Below are 22,954 nucleotides of genomic sequence, written 5' to 3'. Positions count from 1 at the left end.
AATTTAGCCTAAGTGCATTTATTTGCACACGCACGAAAAAAAAACGTTCAACGAAGAACTTGGAAAAGAAACATCGTAGGAAACTAAAACAAACAAAAACCAAAGATGGGGAAAAAAAACAAAAGCACGACGTCGCGGCGCTTTACGGTCGTCACGCTCACGTGTCTGAGGTCGTGGCGGCCGTGAAGCAGAAGAGGCCGAGAGCCAGAGCCTTGGTGCTGGAACCGGATCCCGAGCCCAAGGACGAGAAGGAGGAGGGAGAGCGGCTGCAGCAAGAAGCGGGTGGTGCCTGTTGTGACATAGCGGAGCCACAACCCGCCGCTCCTCCTGCCTCTGCGCGTGCGCAGCGGACTTGGCGCCACTGGCGAGGCCCGGCGGCTTTTCTGTTAGCCCGTGGGTGGTGCGCGCGGCGCCGAGGAGGACGTTCGCGGAGAAGCTGCCTGAGGAGAATAAGGACCACGCCCAGGGGAGGGGCCACGGGCACCCGAAAGCGCTAGCCTCTTATGGCGGCCGCCGAGGGAACTGCAGGCACCTGCTCGGCGTCGCCTGGGACCTCCCCAGGCCGCTGGCGACTCCAGCCTCCGCCCCCAGCGTCCTGAGGCCGCGCTTGGGCGGCGCCGACTGAGGCCCGGAGCACCCAGCTCCGGCTTGGGCTACCGGCCGCTGCCCTTCGTAGAGCTGCGGGAAATTTTTAGTTTTTTGATTGATCTGTCCGTTTCCGAGGTGGGTATGTTAAAAATCTCACACTGGTGTCGAGATTATGTCAGATTTTTTTTCTTCCGATTCTGTCCCCGTTTGCAATATATCACTTGGAGTTCTATTTTTCAGATGCACCCAAGTATCCTTCTGGACCACAACCGGGATTGGAGTGAAGCGGTAGCCTCGGACAAAATTTAAATGGACGCCCAAAAAACTCCGTAATTGAGATAAATAATATTTTCAGGCAATATTTTTGAAAACAAAAGTTTATACCAAAAAAATGATGAATAAAACACAGTTGACCCTTGGAAAACATAGGCTTGAACCGTGTGGGTCCACCTATACAGAGATTTCTTTTTGATACAGTGCTTTAAATATACTTTCCTTAGGATATTCTTAACATTTTCTTTAGCTTACTTTTAAGAGTACAGTATATAATACATGTCACATACAAAATATGTATCAGCTGTTTATGGTACTGGTAAGGCTTCTGGTTAAGGGTAGGCTATTAGTCAAGTTTGGGGAGAGTCAAAAGTTATGTGGGGATTTTCCTCTAGGGGAGGGTGAAGTAGGGCTCCTTACTCCTAGGGTGTTCAATGGTCAGCCTTCCTACAATTTAAAAAAAAAACAAACAAAATTTGACCCTGCACTTGCATGACAGGTCTAAATGTACCTTCTTGGTGAACTGATACTTTTTATCCTTCTATAAAATTCCTTTAGTCCTACTGCAAGTTTTTGCCTAAATTCTACTTTTCTACTATTAATATTGTGACACTAACCTTTTGGCTAAATTTACTTATTCGCCTTATTTTTTTGTTTTCTTTTTATCATCCTCCCCCCCCCCTTCCTTCCTTGGATTGATAAGTTTTCTTTATTTATTTTGTTTTTTTTACTGAAAATTTAGCTTGGGTTAGGTGAAGGAAAAACTCCCTTGGGAAAATATCGACACTATCTCAAACGTTTTTGAGTTTGAATGGTTTGAATAAACTCATCATTTTACTAATGAAAGTGATAGGTCAATAAAATTCCATAAGCATTTGTGTAGTACCTACCTTGTGTCTTTTATTGTTCTAAGCACTAAATATACAAAAATTAGTAAGTCATGGTACCTGCCCTCAGGATACCTCCAATAGCAGATGTTTTTCTAACGTTATCTTACAGGACCTCCTTTCTGCACGTGACATTGGTACCCATTCCTTCCTGGAAATTTTCCATATCCCAGATTAACAAAATACGCATCTCTCCTAATTCTTCTAATACTGAGAAATTGCATTCTCTGCTCTTGAACCCCTCCTCTCCTCAACAGTTATTCCTCAAAGTTCCATCCTTGACCTTCCACTCTTCTTTCCATTCACATCTCATGCTTTGAATTACTACCTATGTCGGTAACTTTTAAATATCTTTATCTACTTTACCCTTTATGCCAGTAATCCTGATGTATGTTCAACTGCTGTGTTTTGTCTTTTTTTTTTTTTTTTTTTTGAGAGAGAGAGAGAGCATGAGTGGGGGAAAAGAGCAGAAGGAGAGAGAAAGAATCTTAAGCAGGCTCCATGCTCGGCACAGAGCCCAACGCAGGGCTTACTCCCGCCACCCTGGGATCATGACCTGAGCCAAAATCAAGTAGGATGCTCAACCAACTGAGACACCCAGGTGTCCGTCCACTGCTGTTGAACATACATCCGAATAGTCCACAGGCTGTAGATAACTCAATAAATCCCGGACTGAAGACATTATTTCCTACCACTGAAACATCCTTCCTTTCCTTGTCTCACTGAAAGGTCATTTACTGCTACCCAAGCCAGAAACCCAAGTGTCACGCCATCCTCTGGCACTCCACAGCCAGTCACAAACTTCTGTATATTTTACTCTCTCTGACGTTTCTCAGATTTGTCCCCCACCTTCTCATCCCTGTTACCACTGCCCGAATTCAAGACCTCATCAAGTCTCCTTTCCCCCAGTCTTGCTGTTTCCTTATGTGAGTCCATGGTGCCACAACATCCTTTGCTTTCCTGTTATTACCGTGTATAAAATGAAGGGTTGATAGGACTATGTTTTTCTTTTAATTTTTTTTAATGTTTATTTATTTTTGAGACAGAGAGAGACAGAGCATGAACAGGGGAGGGTCAGAGAGAGGGAGACACAGAATCTGAAATGGGCTCCAGGCTCTGAGCTGTCAGCACAGAGCCCGACGCGGGGCTCAAACTCACGGACCGCGAGATCATGACCTGAGCCCAAGTCGGCTGCTTAACCGACTGAGCCACTCAGGCGCCCCAAGGACTATGTCTTTTGACTGTGAGCTCCCTCAGTGTATCTGTGTGCCCACACCACACAGAACAGTGCCTGGTATTCGTGCTCAATAAATGTCTCTTGAGCTGAACTAAGCTCTCATGTCTTCTATTTCATTTTATCTTGTTTTAAGGCTTATAATGCTATTAAAATTATTTTCCTTTTTTTTTTTTTTTTTTAGGAAATAAGATTATCAGTGTTTGGTCAAGGTCTTATGTCCCAAATGTCCTTAAATTACACAATGCTTTTAGAAACTTCATCCCTACACCCTCAAGTAATTAGGGGTCAACTCATGATGATAGATCACTTGCCCCATTATATTTAATAATTTAAAGATATCAGTGTCTCATTAAAAGTCTTACTATTTGTCTTACTATTAAAGTGTTACCGCTCTCGATTCTGTTGGTTTGGGGTTTTGTTGTTGTTGTAATGTTTCCAGTATTAAGTGTCAGAGAGTTGGGTGGGTGATTTGCCACGATTGTCTGTCCCTGATTTGGTTCTGCCTATGATCCAATTTTGGACCAAGGCTTTAAAGATTTCCTGCCCAAGATCTGTTCAGATGAACACTAAAACACTTCACATCAAATCTGTGATGTGAAAATTAGATTCTGGTTTTTAAGGAAATGATTCTGTTATTACAGAGAGATGAACCAGCCTCCTCTCTTACTTGGATGTATCGTATAGTCTCTTGCCACTCAAAATGTGGTTCCCAGAGCTGCAGGAATGGCATCACTCGGCGGCTTATTAGAAATGCAGTTTGCGGGGCGCCTGTGTGGGTCAGTCGGTTAAGAGTCGGACTTCGGCTCAGGTCGTGATCTCATGGTTTGTGAGTTCGAGCCCCGTGTTGGGTTCTGTGCTGACAGCTCAGAACCTGGAGCCTGCTTCAGATTCTGTGTCTCCCGCTCTCTCTGCCCCTCCCCTACTCACATTCTGTCTCTGTCTCTCTCAAAAATAAACATTAAAAAAAGAAAGAAAGCAGTTTGCAAAACACCGGTATAAAGAACACTTTATAGAACACAGTAAAGTGGAAACAAAGCAAATGTTATGCCACTGTTGGGGAAAGGATTCCTAGGATAAAGATAAAAACAATAAGATTCATTTGCCTGCTGTCAGTTTGTCTCAAGTTTGTGAGTGCAATTTAAGAAGAGCAATATGTAAATAAACATGTATGTGTTTGGTTAAGGATACATTTCCCTATTCTAGTGGACTTCACGCCTTAATGGCGCCACATCACATTGTGGATATAACCACAAATGGAGGTGTCCACTGCTAACATCGAGGAGGTGGGAAGGACTCACCAAGCAATGAGGCATGAGATTGCTATGCCCAAATAATATCCTCCCAAATAAAATCCTCCCAGATATTTTTGGAACCCTGGGATAATGTAAAGAGTGAATGAGGCTTTTTCTTTACCTTCATATGAAGACATTTGGTCACTAATGCTTCTCACAGCATGGATACTTGTACCGGTCAGGGAATGTTTCTGAAGGGGATCAGGATAATTTTGTGCCATAGGGACATGCCGAAAGGCATTACTGCACAGTGGTTAAGCATACAGAGACAAACAACCAGGCTCGACTCCTGGCTTTATCACTTACAAGCTTATGTTGGATGAGTTACTTCATTCTCTCTGTTTCAGTTTCTTTATCTGTAATATGAGGATGGTAATAGCACCTTCTTCACGGGGGTGTTGTGACGACTGCTTGAGTTTATGCATTAAGTGCTTAGAACAAGCTGACAGGGGCACCTGGTGGTTCAGTTGGTTGAGTGTCCGACTTCAGTTCAGGTCATGGTCTCATGGTTCGTGAGTTCAAGTCCCTTGTCAGGCTCTGTGCTGGCAGCACAGAGCCTGCTTGGGATTCTTTCTCCCTCTCTCTTTCTCTCTCTCTGCTCCTCCCCCAATTGCACTCTCTCTCTCTCTCTCTCAAAAATGAATAACCATTTATTAAAAAAAAAAAAACAGGCTGACAAATAGTAAACACTCAATAGTTAGAAACAAAATCACATCACCTGCCCCACAGTAGGCATCCAGGTGTCAATATTAAGTTTGTGGAATGCACCCACTGTCCATTTACTGCCCCTCAGCTTCAAATTCACCCTTAATGGCCAGTTCTAGGGAATTAAGATGGGCCCTTTAAATATTTTTCCTTCACGGGCTGGCACGATGTTAAACCTTTGTCAGTGGAGGACACTGGAAAGGCATTGCAGCAAGAGGGGTTTCCTTCCAGGTTCCAGGGTGTGCCCCTATCATTTCTGCAGCACCAGGCTCTGGGAGCACATGACAGCCAATAGCACCCCCAACTCGGGGCAGTTTGGGGGCAGAGTGTCTCCAGTGAGACACCTCCCTGTGAAGAACTTGCTCCTGCAAACTGGAAGGCAGACCAGTGATTTTCCTGCCACTCAGTGAGCCATGGCTGTGCCCTCTCTAACAAGGTCTGAATCTCAGCTGGGCAGGGAAGGGGTAATGGGATCTCTTCCCTCAAAAACGCCACTTCAGCCCTACCAGTATCAGCCCTACCCAGCCCTGTATTCTTCAGGGTTCTGTGTGCCTCCTAGCCTATCTCTTGCTATAGCTAATAATTTGTTATATTAAACTTTCCCTGTTCAAATTCATGTCTGGTTTTTGTCTCTTAATTGGACTCTGATAATGAATGGATAAATGAGACTTCAATGTTCTAAATTATTCCTGGAAGTTTGTATGTTGTCTCTAAGATGAATGAGCCAAACTTTTAAGAAATGCCTATGTGTGTGAAACAGCTATACTGTTATCTATGATTAAGTGAAAGAAAAATTAGGTAATGTGTAGATTGTTGTCCTTTTTATGTTTTTAAAAATCTGTGTCAGTGTGTGTGAGTTCATATTTGTAAATGCATAGAGAAAGTTCTGGAAGGATACAGAGAACCCAGAGGGGTTATTTATTACCTCTGGATGGGGCAGAGGGATGAAAGGAATAGAGAAAAGGAAACTTCATATATTTTATTCTATATTTTAAAAATTTACGCTGTTTGTTACTTTTTAAAAAAAAATTTAATGTTTATTTATTTTTGAGAGAGAAACAGAGACAGAGCATGAGCAGGAGAGGGGCAGAGAGAGGGAGACACAGAACAGGAAGCGGTCTCCAGGCTCCACTCTCAGTACAGAGCGCAATGCGGGGCTCAAACTCACTGTGAGATCATGACCTGAGCCAAAGTCAGAGGCTTAACTGACTGAGCCACCCAGGTACCCCAAGTATTTGTTATTTTATAATTTTTATAATTTTAGGAATTCAATTATTTGATTTTTGTGACTTTCCATAATTTTAATTGATTAATTAATTTTAGAAACTTTTTAATGTTTATTTTTGAGAGAGAGAGAGAGAGAGACAGAGTGCAAGCAGGCGGGGGTGGGGAGGGGTGGAGAGGGGCTGTGAGACACAGAATCCGAAGCAGGCTCCAGGCTCTGAGCTATCAGCACAGAGCCCAACGTGGGGCTGGAACCCACAAAATGCAAAGTCATGACCTGAGCCAAAGTTGGATGCTTAACTGACTAAGCCAACCAGGTGCCCCTCATAATTTTAATTTAAAAAGTTAGTGATAGCGATGCCTGGGTGGCTGGGTCGGTTAAGCATCTGACTCTTGGTTTTGGCTCAGGTCATGATCTCACAGTTCGTGGGTTCAAGCCCCTTCATTGGGCTCTGCGCTGATGGTGCGGAGCTTGCTTGGGATTCTCTCTGCCCCTTCACCACTTGTGCTCTCTCTCTCTCTCAAAATAAATATATAAACTTAAAAAAAAAAGTGATAGAACCTGGCAAGAGGAAAGGAAAGGAAAGGAAACTAACAATTATTGAGCACCTCTTCTATTCTATGCCCAACACTTTCCTTGTTATCTCATATAATCCTGAGAATAACTAGGTAAGAGAGGCATTGTTATTCCTGTTTTACTGTTAAGAAAACTGGGGTTCAGAACGTTAGACAATTTCTCAAGTTCATGTAGTTAGAATTCTGACTTGACCTTTTGGAATCCAAAGAGACTCTTCCCAGGCTTGCCAGCATTTCTCAAACAAGGTTTCATAGCAGGGGGCTCATGAGCGTGTTCTCAGGGTTTATGAGCTCTCCAGACAATTCCTAAATTTTAATATGTCATCTCGATCATAATATTTAAATAGACATGTTCTGGATCTTCTGGAAGAGTATCTTAAAAGAGCACTTTCAGGGGCGCCTGGGTGGCGCAGTCGGTTAAGCGTCCGACTTTAGCCAGGTCACGATCTCGCGGTCCGTGAGTTCGAGCCCCGCGTCGGGCTCTGGGCTGATGGCTCAGAACCTGGAGCCTGTTTCCGATTCTGTGTCTCCCTCTCTCTCTGCCCCTCCCCCGTTCATGCTCTGTCTCTCTCTGTCCCAAAAATAAATAAACGTTGAAAAAAAAAATAAAATGAAAGAGCACTTTCAGGACATTTGAATTTTGCTTATGTTTATGCCTAGTGCTATTATCAGGTCAGATCCTACCTTAATTGTCCTAGGCCAGTCAGAAAGGAACAGAGTGGAATTTTCTAGTGCATTCATGCTAAGGGAGGGCTCAGTTATATCATCCTGGTTCAAACAAAAAAGTGGTGGGGAGAAAACACTTCTCGTTCTGAACATGCTAGCAAATGCACATAAAACTCAAAATCTGCATCTTAAGGATCAGTGCTATATTTGTGTTTGGAACGGTGATGGTAGTTTTGGCCAAATATTAACCATTACTTTAAATTAATATTGTTCGATTGAACTCTTCTTGGCTTTGTAGTTGTGTTTTTATTTAAATTTAAATTTTATTTTGGTTTTAAAATTGCAGAAAAGATATACACACAGGGGGTTTATAACTGGTTTCATGTTTATATACCAAGTAACATAGTAAAATAATTAAAGGTTACCACTGAGAGTAAAAAGAATGTTTTCCTGTAAAGGGGCCCATGTATGACTCAGATTTGAGAAGGCTGCTCTTATATTATTCTGTTTCTCCAGACATAGAAAAAGGACATTAAAAAAAAACCCTGAACTACAGTATAAATACTATGACTGGGTTCCTTAACCAAAATCTAGACTCTTATTCTAACAATGGTATTGAATTTAAGGAAAGCAGGGTGTGTTGTTTTAACAGAAGGGCATACCTGGAGAGAAATCGAAGAACAGGTTGCTGGCCCTCATGTCAGGCCCCTCAGGGACCACTCCTGGGGAAGTGGAGGGTCCTGACTGTGCAGAACAACTTTCAAGTCCAAATGCATATTCTTTGTTTTTTTAATGCTTATTTATTTTTGAGAGAGAGAGAGAGAGAGGGAAGGCACAGAGAGAGAGGAAGACACAGAATCCGAAGCAGCTCCAGGCTCTGAGCCGTCAGCACGGAGCCCAACGTGGGGCTCAAACCCACGAGCCGTGAGATCATGACCTGGGCTGAAGTAGGACACTTAACTCACTGAGCCACCCAGGCGCCCCTCAAGCACAAATGTACATTCTTGGTAATCCTCCCTAGCGAGTGCCCTATAATTAAAACAAACAGAAAATAAAATGTCTTTTTAGGATGCAGATGACAAGTCCCCAGCAAGTGCCTGTGTGAGGAGGAACCATCCTGCTGTGAGAAAACGGGTTGTCAGAACCAAGTCGGTTTGGGACTGTGAGGCAAAATGCCTCACCCTGCATCTGCCAGAGACAAGTGGAGCCTTAGTCTGAAAATATCTATAGTAACAACAGCCAGCCCACAAAGCCCTAGATTGTGGCTTTAAATAATCTGGCTTAGGGCCACCGGAGTGGATGATAGACATTTTATGGACTCGGTTTTGAGTTCTGGGAGCCAGCAGCCACGTCAGCAGGTGTATATACCCTCCTACCTTTGGGTAGAATCCAAGGCTTTTAATTACAGGTAAGTCAACTGCTTCCTGATTCATGCAAAATGCTTTGAGAATGCCAATTACTGAGCCATAACATTAAAATGGCCATTCAAGGCACCATTAAGGCAGTGGAACCATCGGTGCCTGGAAGAACAAAATGTATTTCTCAAAGTTACCAACTGGCACAGACCACTTCCCGATCCCCTCCCGGAGCCTGTGACAATTATCAAAGCCACTTAAACCTCCTTCCCTGCACTTCCCAGTATTCCCCACCTCCCTGCCTCCCTCCTCTCCTGCTCCTCCCCCAGGTCTGAGTCCCTTAGAGCCTCCCACAGGGCACGTGGGACACACAGATACTCCATGGAAGGCTTTTATGGAAAGCAGTGGGTTACCCCTCTAGGTTCCACAACTGCTCTCAGGCCTACCCTCTCGTATTTTAACCCAACATCACTTATTTTTAGCAGAGGGTTGGGCGCTTCCCAGATCGTGTGATTTTCCTGTGGCCCGAACTGCCTTAGGAAAAGCCCTGGGAATCACCCAAAAGGCCACTGCGGGGTCTCCTCAGTTCTCTTTCTTTCTTTCATCACCAATTGGACCTTTTTCAAACACCTCTGTGTTTTGCTGTCCCACCTTAAGCCAGGACTCGGTCCCATGGGAAGTCTGGCCTTGGGTCTGGCAGGGGCATCCCTCATCACCCCTGCCCCTCTGCCTGCCTGTCTCTCCCTCCTCTCCCACAGGACAGCTGCTGTGATTGCTGAGGGGCAGCTGGAAACACGTCAGGAAGCTGAAGGGAGATACATTTCAAAGCTTTATGTAAAAAAAAAAAAAAGTGCATTGCCAAAACTAGAAATAAAGCCTGAGCAGGTAAGCCTTTGAGAAACAGTGAAAGTGAATCCTAAAATTTCAATGGTGAGTTCTTCTGAAAAATTTTTACAGAAACATAGAAAATGATACACTTGTGTCTTTGTCTTGATAAGATAGATAGATTGATAGAAATGAAGAAGAGATTATCCAGAGAGAAATGAAGAAGAAATTATCTAGATCTTTCCATGCTCGGTAATACAAGCCCAGTACATTGGTGCACTATATCGGGTCCCCTAAACAAATGCCTACAGGAACCAGGCAGTTAATAGGACGATAGCCAACTTCAGAGAAGGACAGGGGCTACTGCGCTCTAGCCAATTCCTGCCGGAGGACATGGGACCGTTGTTGCCAGATGTGACTTTTCAAGAGAAGCTTTAAAATACAATTTGGGTGTATATGTGAGAATGTATATACGAAATCTGTCAGTTTTTAAGGGTTGGCAAATGCTTTCAAAAGCAGATCAGACACAACTTATATTTCACCTCTCTTCTGGATTTAGAGAATCTATTCAAGGTCAAGTTTCAGAAAAGACGACAGTGGGAAAGAGTCGAGTCAGTCAAGTATTTAGTACTTCTGTTTAGGTTTTCCTAAGTACTGTAGAAAAGATTGCCTCCGGTTCAAATGCAGTTACAATCTCCATATATATGCTAGCAATTCACAATTTGAGTTCTCTTTGATATAATTTGTATGGTTCAGTCTCCTTTATCCTGCATCCCTTCTTAAAGGTCAGATTGCAGTTTTGCTTTTCAGTATCCACAGGGCTGACTTTGTTGCTTCCCAAACCCCTAACCCAGAAGGTGACGTCTGCCTTTCCTGCAGGAACATGCACATTTGTCTCCAGTGTAGCAGGTTAGGGGGAAGGAGGAGACGGATGAATAATAGGGATTTTCCTCCAACCTCTACCTGGGGATTTTCTAAGAGACTGTCATCAGCAAAGGAAACACAGCTCAAAGTTGTTGTGTGGAAAGATCTCATCCTCCATGAGACAAATTACTAATATCTGTTCAAATGAGGTTCCATCCTTCTTGAAGATCAGCAATGTAAATCTATGCCAGTCTCTCGTAGATAACTGGAAATTCCTACCTGAAGAGATCGAACTTCCTGCCCCAAATTGCCGCCAGGACTTCACTCCTTCCTGCTCCATCTTGGGGAGGCAGCACCCCCTCTTTCCACGGGAGGCTTGCATAGCCAACACCCCCACTCACCTTCTGAGGAGGGAAAAGCCACACAGGCAGCCAAGGCCACCAGAGCGAGTCCTGTCTGCTGCATTCCTGCCTGCCCCACCAGCCCCGGGCTGTACCACAGGTGAGGCTGTAGGATCAGGAAATGAGGCTGAAGGTGTCCTTGGGTGCAGAGAGTGTGGAGGAAAAGTAAGCCGGGCAGCCCCGCCCTGGGAGGTGCTGGGGTACCTATTTCTCATATTTCTTTCCTTGAGACCAGGCTCTTTCTTACAACCAGAACTGTGTACAGCCACCTGGGGGTCTAGCAATGTCAGCGGTGATCTGGCAGTTGGCGAGGTCATTGAGAGTTGGGGGTGTGCATCGGAATCATCTGGGAACCATTAAAAAATAGCTGTCTACTCGAATCCGTCCACACACCTAGAATTCAGGATTTGGAGTAGGGAACTAGTGATTTGAATTCTTTTGAAGCTCCATAGGTGATTCTGATGGACACCTCCATTGAGAACTGTTGCGTAAAGGAATCCGTTTTTAAGTAGCTTGGTGAAACTAACAGTTTCTGGGGACAAGGGTGACAAGTCATAAAAAAACAGTATTATCTGGTGGAAGGATATGGAAAAATTCGACCCCCCTCTGGCCTTGGTTTGCAGCCAAATTGTTTTCAGTGAAGCTGTTAGTTTATTTAGGAGAAAAGACAGGTAGAAAGGCCTCTTGCCTCTAGGCTATGCCTGGTAGAAAAGAGAGGCCCAGAGCAGATGTAAGCAGGAAGGAGGAGGTGCGAGTTCTAGTCTGGCTTTGTTGCTAATCAACTTTGAAAATAAGAGCATACGGTAGGGTAAGAATAATTGGATTCTAATCCTGCCTCTTTTACTAACTGGTTGTATAACCTCAGAATATGTACTTAACTTTTCTGCAAATACAAGTCAGGCTGGACGCTCTCCAAAATTTTGCCATGCTTTCTTTATAATTGCTCTGTCTCATGCAGTAACTTCTTGTCCGTATGTAGCCCTTGACCATATGAAATGTGCTCACCCAAATTCAGAGGCACTATGAGCATAAATACACACCAGATTTCAAAGACTTAGTACAAAAAATATAAAATATCTCCTTAATAATTTTCATATTGATTACATGCTGAAATGCTGAAATGAAAAATATTTAGATATTTGAGTTGAATGACATTATTACCATTAAAATCTCTTGTTTCTTTTTACTTTTTTCATATGACTACTCAGAAAATTTTAAGTTACATATGTAGCTTACATTATATTTGCATTGGGCAGTTACTTTGTAAGGCCAAGAGCTCGAGACCAGAATTGTCCCCCCTCTGTCAAGTCATGGTACTTAACCAAACTCCAATTTCACTATCAAGAACAGCTACAGGGGCGCCGGGGTGGCTCGGTCAGTTGAGCGTGGACTTCGGCTCAGGTCACGATCTCGAGGTTCGTGAGTTCCAGCCCTGCATCAGGCTCACGGCCGTCAGCGCAGAGCCTGCTTCACATCCTCTGTCTCCCTCTCTCTCTTCCCCTATAGTACTCGCACTCTCTCTCTCTCTCAAAAACAAATAAAACATGAAAAAAAAAAACCAGGCATAAAAGAGAACAAAATCTTGCTATTTGTAACAACATGTGTGGAGCTAGAGGGAATAATGCTAAGTGAAATAAGTCAGTTCAGAGAAAGACAGAGATTTCACTCATATGTGGAATTTAAGAAACAAAACAAAGAAAAAAAGAGACAAGCAAAAAACCCCCAAACTCTTAAATATAGAGAACAAACTGATAGTTGCCAGAAGGGAGGTGAGTGGGGGGATGGGTGAAATAGGGGAAGGGCATTAAGAGGGCACTTAGCAAGATGAGTGCTGAGTAATGTATAGAATTGTTGAATCACTATTCTGTACACCTGAAACTAATATAATACTGTAGGTTAATTATACTCCAATTTAAAAAATAAATTAAAAAAATTTTTAAAGAGAAGCAAATTAAAAAGGACCAGAGTGATAATAAACTAAGAAACTGGAGCTTTGGAGTACCTGGCTGTAGACAAAGACTGGGGCCCGAACGAAGACCCAGTCACGCAGAGTAGTGGTTCCAACAAGCAAGGGGACCCTGTCTTGATTATGGAGCACAAAGGAGCTGCGGAGGTGACCTGCTTCTCTGCAATAGAATAAAGCCTCTGTTCAGATGAAATGAAGGGTGACTGTTGGAGAACCCAGAGGGATTTTTAATCCAACAGGAAGGCTGAGCTCAATTTTGATGAGCCTGGGGTTAGAAAGAGCCTGTGTTCTTACTCTTGTACCCTTATTTGCTTCTCTATTTAATGGGACAGCTTCCCTTTCACTGTGTGCTGTTCTGCTAGGGAATGTCACCAGGAGCCTTCCAGGAAGAAGGCATGGGGACAGAATCCAAACACTTGGAAAACACAGGGGCTCTTCCTTGAGTGGTCTCAGTTTAGCATTTTCCCTCTCCTTCCCACTTCTTCCTGGGGCCACTGCAATGAGGTGATGGGTTGGGTAGCGGCTCCTGGAAGACAACTGGTGTTACACATGGGACTCATGAGATTACCACCATTAGAACGACAGCCCTGGGACAAGGCGTTATGTCAGCCTGGTGTTTAAAGGCAAACATGACACAGACCCGCAGGAGCCCATAAACCACTGGAAATCCCTGTGCCGTGTTATGTAATGAGCACGAGAGCAATGCCGGGCAGGTCAGTTTGATTGGGGGGAGGGCAAACTGAATGGTGGAATTTTTGCCTGTGGGGAACACGGTGCGAGCTAGTTATGGGGTATGTGTGTCTGTGTGTGACGGGATGTTCACCGGGCATCATTCTACCTAGAATTAACTGGGAAGGAGCCTTGAAAGACTGAGATGAGAACAACTTTGATCATTCAAATGTTTTTATCTGGGCTTGGAGCTTCTACAAAACCAAATGAGGAGGAGGCTGGGAAATGTGTGCCCTAAGGATCTAGGGAATAGTTGGAGGGTAGAGCCATGGACTCAGTTTGAAGACAGCCTAAAAGTACGTTTGGTTTTGTGTTTCCCACCGTGAAATGTCCCTGGCTAAGAATACCAGGAGGCAAACTTTACAAAATTTTTTTGCAGAGGGGTGGGCGGCTGGGTGGCTTTCTCGGTCTAAGTATCCAACTCTTGATTTTGGCTCAGGTCATGATCTCCCACTTGGTGGGATCAAGCCCCAAGTTGGGCTCTGTCACAGAGCCTGCTTGGGATTATCTCTCTCCGTCTCTCTCTCTCTGCCCCTCCCCGGCTTGAGCATACACACTCTCTCTCTCTCTCTTAAAATAAACAAACATTTTTTTTAAAGTTGTTTATTTTACCAGGAAAAAAGCAAATCGTTTTCACCTTAAAGAGAATTAAGTATAAACTCAGACATTTATAAAAATACTTTATACCATCCATGCCCTAGGTAAAATGACCCGTTTGGATTAGGAGGATGAAGAAGAGTTCTATTTTATTTTTTAATTTTATTTTTTATTTCAGAGAGAGAGAGAACACAAGCAGGGGGGAGGGGCAGAGGGAGAGAGAGACAACCTTAAGCACGCTCCACACTCATCAGGGAGCCCAATGTGGGGCTTAATCCCATGACCCTGGGATCATGACCTCATTGAAATCAAGTCAGATGCCCAACCAACTGAGCCAACCAGGAGCCCTGGTAATAATATTTAAATGTTCACTTCATAGAAGGAATTGTTTTCTATATCATATAGCAAACAAAAAAATTATAGAGGTTTCCTTAGAGCATGGAGGATGATTAATTATAAAAATATATATCACCAGGGGATTTATAGGATTGAAATTAGGACCAAGAGCAGTGTGTGTGTGTGTGTGTGTGTGTGTGTGTGTGTGTGAGATACTTCAGAAAGCTGTATTCTTTCAAAATAAGATAGTACATTTTCCAGCTGAGATGGCTTTTAGCAAAACCAGGCCAGGCTGTGGTTTCATGATTTATATATACTCTGTAGTTAATTAAATGTGTGATGGGGTTGGGCATCAGATATACTAAAGCAAACAGGGAAGAAAAAATGCAGGACTAATCAGTGGGAACAGAGTTTGAACCTAGAGCCAAAGTAGGGAATTTCCCTAGCACTGAATTTCTTATTCCTGGTTAACATTTTAGTTTCCTCTCCAGACTTAAATGTATAACTGTTTTCTTTTTTAGCATTCATGCCTTCCAGATATAGAAACAATCCAAATTCACCCCAATATCGTCATTATCAGTTTTATACTGAGTACGCTGAGGCACAAAAGTTAGGTGACTTGACTAAATTAGTCAATAAATTGGGAATTATAGAGCAGAATAGTATCACAATCTAATAAAAACAAACAGACTGCACCCAGAAAAATCTTAAAAAGAAAAGCAATGGTGGACAACTAGCCTTTTTGGATGTTAAAATATATTATAAATCTACTGTAACTAAAATAGTAGATTCTAGACACCAATGCATAAATCCAGGAGATACAATGCTTGGGAAAATTTAATATATATAATGAAGTTAGCATTTTACATCAGGGAAAACTGTGGTTTATTCAATGGTTTTGAAACAACTGGCTAATCGTGTGAAAAAAGATAAAGTTGAAGATTTAAATTTCAGGCATATTAAATATCTAATGTAAAGAATTAAAATATAGAAGTGTACAAAGGAAATATGGATGATTTTTTTTAAAGTTTGGAACAGGGGAGGTCTTTATTTTTTTTTAATTTTTATTTATTTATTTGTGTGTGAGAGAGAGAGAGAGAAAGAGAGAGAGAATGAATGGGGGAGGGGCAGAGAGAGAGGGAGAGAGAGACTCCCAAGCAGGCTCTGCCCTGGGGAAGGATTTTATAAGCATAAAACAAGACTCAGAAGCCAAAAAGAAAAGAATGAAAAATTCGACCATACAAAAAAGTGAAATTCCATCATGGAAAAATAAAACTCAATTAAAGACAAATGCCAAAAACTTTGTGGGAGGGGTGCCTGGCTGGCTCACTTGGAAGAGCATGCGACTGTTGATCTCGGTGTAGTGAGTTTGGGCCCCATGTTGGGTGTAGAGATTATTTAAATGAATAAATAAGTCAAAACTTTTGTAAAAAGTTGTGTGTGGAAAAGAGGGCATTTGTAAGGCAATAGACAACAGACAAAGAGCTTGTATATCAATAAGAAAGAGGCTAACGACTCCCTGAAAAATGGACTGTGGATATGAACACATAGTTCACAGAAATAAAAAGGCTTATAAATACTTTTCTAATGCTTGGCATTCTTCAAAATTACTTAGACATCAATAAAAACAAAATGAGACACATTTTCGTACCTGCCAGGCTGGCAAAGAGCAAAGTATTTCGTATTACAGGGTGTTAGCAAGTATTTAGTAGTAGGTAGCAGGAGTGCAAATTGGTGCAAAGTCTTAGGACATTAATCTGGCAATACCTGTCAATCTAAAATGAAGATATCCTTTGACTTAAGAGTCACGTGGTAATCCACATTCATTTCCTCACAATTGTTAAACACATGGTGGCTTCTGTTTCACGGTCAGCGGACCTTGAAAGCGGAAGAGTCTCTGATCCCTAGATCCTCTTTTAAAGAGCTCACCTGATTAGGTCAACTCCACCCAGGAGACCTACATCTTCGACTGACTTAAAGTCAACTTTAGGGACTTTAACTACATCTGCAAAATTTCTTCATCGTTGCCACATTCTATTGGTTAGAAGCAAATCACAGGTTCCACCTGCACTCAAGACAAGGGGATGGTACAATAGTGTGGATACCAGGAGGCACAAGTCACCAGGCTCTTAGACATCAGTATTACCAACTATAAAACCATCACAATAAAGAACATCTAATACTAAAGTAGAGCTCATTTCACAGTAGGCACTGTTTCAAACATTTTGCATATATTAAGTTACTTATTGGTCAGGACAATCCTATGGAGTAGGACTTCTTCCTCCTTTTTTACAGATAAGGAAACAGAGGCATAAGTTTAAATAGTTTGCCCAAGGTCATAGAGCTGGTAAGTGTTGGAGCTAGCACTGGAACCCAGGCAGTCTACGTTCAAAGTCCCGTCTTCCTTGCTACACCATGTATGCATTTTGCAAGTATGTACAGGGGTACAAAAAGAATTTAATGTTCCTTTGGCTTCAGCCCTTCTTTGTTTGGGAGATGCAGGAAGTATACGGATCCCCCTACTTCTCTGCCATGTTGGCCACCAATCTCAAGAATTTAATGTTCCAATAACTGAGGCTATGTAACAAATATGCCAACACTTGTAGCTTCGGCCACCACAGCATTTGTTGTTTTGCTCATGAGTCTGCTTTTTAGGCAGGGGATGGCTCCACTCCCATCTACTCCACTCAGCATCACTGGAGTGGTTTGAGGCTGGAAGCTGGAATCATCTGGGCGGGTTACTCACTCCCACACTGGCAGTTGAGGCTGGCTGTTGGTTGGGAACCTCAGTTGTTCTTTATGTGAATCTCTCCATGTGACTAGTTTGCCTTCCTCACAGCATGGTGGTTGGGTACGAAGGGCAAGTATCCCATTAGTGAGAGAGCGAGCCGGGTAGAAGCTGTATTGCCCTTGGGGCGCCTGGGTGGCTCAGTTCGTTAAGCATCTGACCCTTGATCTCAGCTTAGGTCTTGATCTCAGGGTTGTGAATTCAAGCCCTGCATTGGGCTCCACACTGGGACTGAAGCATACTTATAAACAAAGAAACAAAAACTTTGTGTGACTCAAGAAGCTGTATGACCTGTCTTGGAATTTACACAGTTTCATTTCTACTGCATTTGATTAATCAGGATAGTCAAAAAGTCCTACTCAGGTTGAAAAGGAGGGGGAAAAAGACTTCACCTCTCAGTGGAGAATGGCAAGGTTCTAGAAGAGCATGAGGACCTGAAATATTGCTGTCAATCTTGCACAAAAGATTGATTAATTTATTTCTGTAGCTCAGAGCTAGCCTGTACTCAAACCATCCCAATAATTTAGCTATTCTTTTCTTCAAAAACGTCAAGAAAAGGGCTCCACAATCTTAAATAATAAAACATTAATGTCTTTCTTTTTCCTGTTTTTATACTCCTAGATCACCTTTTCCTCTTACATTTCCCTTAGGGTGGAGAACAAATGAAATTTTAAGCTCCTATCAGGACTTTGCTGTTGGCTTTGAACCCGAGTGATTATGTTTTCTTTCTTTTGGCTGACACTTCAGGGAAGGTTCCTGAGGTAGGACTGTCTAAGACATGCCAGCTCTTATCTTCTAAAAAAATAGGGAAGGATGAAGGAAATAAGACCATTCAGTCATTCATCTGTTCAACAAAATATTTGAGTTTCCACCTTGCACTGAGCACAGCCCTAGGGAAAGAGTAAGTGATGAAGACAGGGGCTCTGCTCTCCAGAAACCCATGCTGCTAGAGGAGGAGAGAAAGGGAAACAACAGCCTCCATATTAATTCCCATGGTAGGGCTCATTCCACCCTGTCGCTCAGGGTGACCCCTTTGTTACTCTCTCAAGTGTGAAAATCATGGTAACCACCCCTTACAGGTCTTTGTCTGCAGCTGGGTCTTTGTCTTGTCTGGGATTGATGCTTAGTAGCACCCAAGTCCTCAGAAGGAAGGCTGCCATTGCTTCAAAATTAGTAAGGCAGTTCCTAAACTGTGTGCCAAGGCACCCCAGGGTACTGAGATGAACTCTTAGGGGTGCAATAGGATATTCTAAATTACTGAGGGAGGGGTGCCTGGGAGGCTTAGTTGTTGAAGCATCCAACTCTTGATTTCGGCTCAGGTCATGATCTCATGGTCATGGGGTTGAGCCCCATGTCAGGCTCTGCACTCGGCATGGAGCCTGCCTGGGATTCTCTCTCTCTCTCTGTCTCTCTGCCCCTCCCCCACTTATTTCTCTTTCTGTCTCTCTCTCTCTCTCTCAAAATAAATTAAAAAAACTTAAAGTTTAAATTATTGAGGGAACGATAGGGACATCTGTTGGATACCATCCCACAACCACTATTAAGTCATTTGGATCTAACTAAATAACAGGAGCTATCTGATATTTCTTTTGGCCTAGTGGTGCGGTGAAAAAAATTATTGACATTAAGAACACCAACTGTAAGCGAAGAAAGTTTGGTAACCTTTAGAGTACCTCATCTATCAATTTTCCTGATACTCCCTTCCTCGCATTTTTCTTCAGAGTGAACACACACTGCTTGAGCCATTCTTCATCTGGGACAAGGCCTTATTGCCTGATTCACCCGCTAGGACTTCTCCCCGGGGCCTTCGGAGGGATCCTCAGACGGGCATCATTTCCCATCTCTTTCTGCTTCTGCCTCCCTTTCTGTGGCCTTCTCCCCTTAGCATTCACCTGCTCAGCGTCCTTTCACCCCATGCTCTGCTCTGGCAGGCACCTCCCTATGGAGATAATCAAGTCTCACTCCTCACTGGTGACATGCAGATTTTGTATCCCTGTCCTTTCCTCCTCTGCCCAGTTATCGCTACTCAGTAAAAGGTAAAGGTGAAGGAGAAAGGTAAGGGCCACAGTTGGTTCAGCACCTCAAGATTCATTTCCGCTCGAGCTCCTGGTGAGAGGAGAAAGTCCTAGTCCTCTCATTAACATATGTTTGCATTGGTCTCTTGTTAACTAATATCCTGGGGCTACAATCTCAAGACATCATTTGCCTCAAATGAGCATTCCATTTTGGAGATCACCAGTGGTAAATGCCCAAATGAGTCCTAACTCAAGGCTTCTCCCTGGCCCTCATGGTGGCGTGGAGGGTGAGGAAGCTGAATAAGATGGGACAGGGAAAGCATTTGGTCCTTTGCCACCACACCACAAAACAGAAGGGTGCAGAGGACTAGACCGAAGCGGAGTCCTAGCTCTCTACCTTGGAGGCTGGATTGAGAGTTTTAAATTGATTTCCAGACAGGGGCGCCTAGGTGGCTCATTCTGTTAAGCTGGCTGACTTCAGCTCAGGTCAAGATTTCAGAGTTCATGAGTGCAAGCTGTTAGCACAGAGCCTGCTTCAGATACTCTGTGCCCCTCTCTCTGTGCCCCTCTCTCTCTGTCTCTCTCAAAAATAAATAAAAACATTAAAAATAAATAAAAATAAATAAAGTGATTTACAGAGAGGATGCACTTGAGGTGATCTTGAAGGAGTAAGAGCTACACAGACGCCAAAGTGGGGAAGGAAACGCCTTCCAGCCAGAGGGAATAGCATGTACCCAAAGCCAAGAGTGAGCACTTTCCATTCTGGGCACTCCCGATCGGCCAGAGCTCCATGCGGAGGCAGAACCCGATCCGAAAAGGCTACACGCAAGGGGAGAGGGGCCACATCCCCGGTTTGCTTAGATATTATTTCTAGTATTTTCTTCTTAGATTGTAAGTAGCCTAAATTCAGAAGTCATCGGCACTGAGCCACATAGGCCTGTGCCTCTAGTCTTCATCATTCTTGATGGGAAGAGGACACGGCTGCATGACATCAGTTCCAACACAGGGGCTCTTGGCCTCAACTCCCAGTTACAGCCTCCAGGAAGAAAGACAAACCTGCTCCTCCTACCCCTTATACCCCTTACCCCTCTCCAGTCTTCCACATTGCCTTCAGGGTATTCCCAGCTCCTCAACTAGCAGAGGAGGATCCAGGCCCCGTGCTGTCAGCTGACTGCCTTCAGCCTTCACCTCTCCCACTCCAGACACCCTAATCCAGCAAAGCTGAATTACCTGTTGTCCCACCTACATGCTGTCACTGGGGGCTTCTGAGCCTTCGTAATTGCTGTTCCCTCAGCGTTGGGGGTCTTCCCACCCTTTCCATCACCTCCCTCTGGCCTTCACGGGAGCCCCCTGCTTTTCTGTTAGTTTTCAGGGAACTCCCCTTTCTTTCCTAATGGGACTTCAGAGGCCCTGTGTTTGCTCTTATTGCCCTACTGATCATGCTATACGGAAATGGCCTGTCTTCTGTATGTCTCTGCCATTAGCCTACAGGTTCAAGATGGAGACTATATGTTTTTCACCCTTAGAACATTATTATTATTATTTTTTTAAGTAAGCCCCATGCCCAATGTGGGGCTTGAACTCACAACCCTGAGATCAAGTTGCATGCTGCACCAACTGAGCCAGCCAGGCGTCCCCAGATCATTAATGTTTCATACGAGGCCTGCTACGGAGTAGGAACACATTAAGCATTTGCTCAGTGGCCAAGTGAACCGGTGTTGTGTGAGGGCAAGTACTGGCTCCATTTTCACTCAGATGAACTATGGATGTTTAACTGGCCAAAGCTTTTATGAATTTAAATCTTTTTTTTTTTTTTTTTTTTTTTTTGCATGGAGAATGGAGAAAGACTTTGTATTAAGATTCAGTGGTTCCGTTGGTGGGAATGCAAATTGGTGCAGCCACTCTGGAAAGCAGTGTGGAGGTTCCTCAGAAAATTAAAAATAGACCTACCCTATGACCCAGCAATAGCACTGCTAGGAATTTACCCAAGGGATACAGGAGTACTGATGCATAGGGGCACCTGTACCCCAATGTTTATAGCAGCACTCTCAACAATAGCCAAATTATGGAAAGAGCCTAAATGTCCATCAACTGATGAATGGATAAAGAAACTGTGGTTTATATACACAATGGAATACTACGTGGCAATGAGAAAGAATGAAATATGGCCTTTTGTAGCAACGTGGATGGAACTGGAGAGTGTGATGCTAAGTGAAATAAGCCATACAGAGAAAGACAGATACCATATGGTTTCACTCTTATGTGGATCCTGAGAAACTTAACAGAAACCCATGGGGGAGGGGAAGGAAAAAAAAAAAAGAGGTTAGAGTGGGAGAGAGCCAAAGCATAGGAGACTGTTAAAAACTGAGAACAAACTGAGGGTTGATGGGGGGTGGGAGGGAGGGGAGGGTGGGTGATGGGTATTGAGGAGGGCACCTTTTGGGATGAGCACTGGGTGTTGTATGGAAACCAATTTGACAATAAACTATATATATTGAAAAAAAAAAAAGATTCAGTGGTTCCACACAGAGAAAATAGAGGACAAATAGAACCGTAGTGTCAATAGCAAAGGAAAAAAGGTCATTATTTTCCCAAAAATAAACTTAACTCTGGCAAGACAAGTTGGAGGTTATCTCCCCAGAATTTGAGGAGCCCCCCATTCCTGGGACAAGGAGCTGGGATTATAGAAAGCTTGAGCAGGAAGAGAGTCTTGGAAAGCATTTGGCCTATTCCTCACTGGCTCAAAAAGGACATGTGACTTGTGCAAAGACACCAGGGCTAAATTCTGGTCCGGTGCACAGGATTCAAGAGACCAGTCTTTGTTATGTGGGAAGTGTCTTGCCAGCTCGTATTAAACAAACAAAACCACCACCAACAAAACAATTAAAAATATCTAAGGGTAAGCAGAAGAATGACCCCCGTATCTTAATCCCTGGAACCTGTGAATATGTTACCCTACATGGCAAGAGAAGCTTTGCGAATGTGATAAAGAACCTTGAGCTGAGGAACTTGGCCTGGATTATCCAGCAGGGCCCAATCTAATCACGTGGGTCCTTAAATAAGAGAATCTTCCCAGCTGTGGTCTGAGGGAGACACGACTATCAAAAGAGGATCAGAAAGATGCATGTGAAGAAGGAAACCAACCTGCCATTGCTAGCTTTGAAGACAGAATACGGGGGCCACTAGCCAAGGGATGCAGGGGGCATCTAGAAGCTGCAGGAGGCAAGGAAACAGATTCTTCCCTGGAAACTCAGATGGAACACGTCCCAGCTGATGCCTTGATTTTAACCCAGTGAGACCTGTTTTGGATTTCTGACATGCAGAACTGGAAGATAATGCATTTATCTTGTTTTAAACCAATAAATTTATGCTAATTTGTTATAGCAGCAAAAGAAGAGTAATAGGGGACACACACAGGCATATACCCTACAACCTCGAAGCAGGCCAAGGAGACAGGCTTCCCATCTCTCTTCTTTCTTCTCACTCTTTTTCTTTTTCTTAAGTTTATTTATTTATTTTGAGGGAGAGCGAGCAAGTGAGTGAGCAGGGGAGGGGCAGAGACAGAGGGTGAGAGAGAATCCCACGCAGTCTCCACGCTCAGCACGAACCTGAGCCAAAATCAAGAGTCGG

At 43.5% G+C, this 22,954-nt stretch overlaps 1 protein-coding gene across 1 annotated transcript in view; it reads right to left on the bottom strand.

The window, feature by feature from the left end:
- The window catches only part of CCL28 (C-C motif chemokine ligand 28), a 36,312-nt gene extending 17,843 nt beyond the window's left edge, over positions 1–18,469 (bottom strand). The window contains exons 1-5 of the mRNA XM_047077001.1: positions 18,387–18,469; positions 12,896–13,019; positions 10,894–10,999; positions 499–678; positions 162–440 (exon numbers count right to left, since the gene is read on the bottom strand). Coding sequence (XP_046932957.1) covers positions 162–440; positions 499–678; positions 10,894–10,999; positions 12,896–13,019; positions 18,387–18,469 — 772 coding nt within the window. The remainder of the gene's footprint in view (positions 1–161; positions 441–498; positions 679–10,893; positions 11,000–12,895; positions 13,020–18,386) is intronic.
- Between the last annotated feature and the right edge of the window lie 4,485 nt (positions 18,470–22,954).

The sequence above is a fragment of the Lynx rufus genome, unplaced genomic scaffold, assembly GCF_022079265.1.
Source record: "Lynx rufus isolate CCGP_SWC_20201006 ecotype Redwood Valley unplaced genomic scaffold, mLynRuf1.p SCAF_1, whole genome shotgun sequence".
Classification (NCBI taxonomy): domain Eukaryota; kingdom Metazoa; phylum Chordata; class Mammalia; order Carnivora; family Felidae; genus Lynx; species Lynx rufus.
The sequence above is the reverse complement of the archived record's forward strand: the minus strand, read 5'-3'. Positions and strand labels throughout refer to the sequence as shown.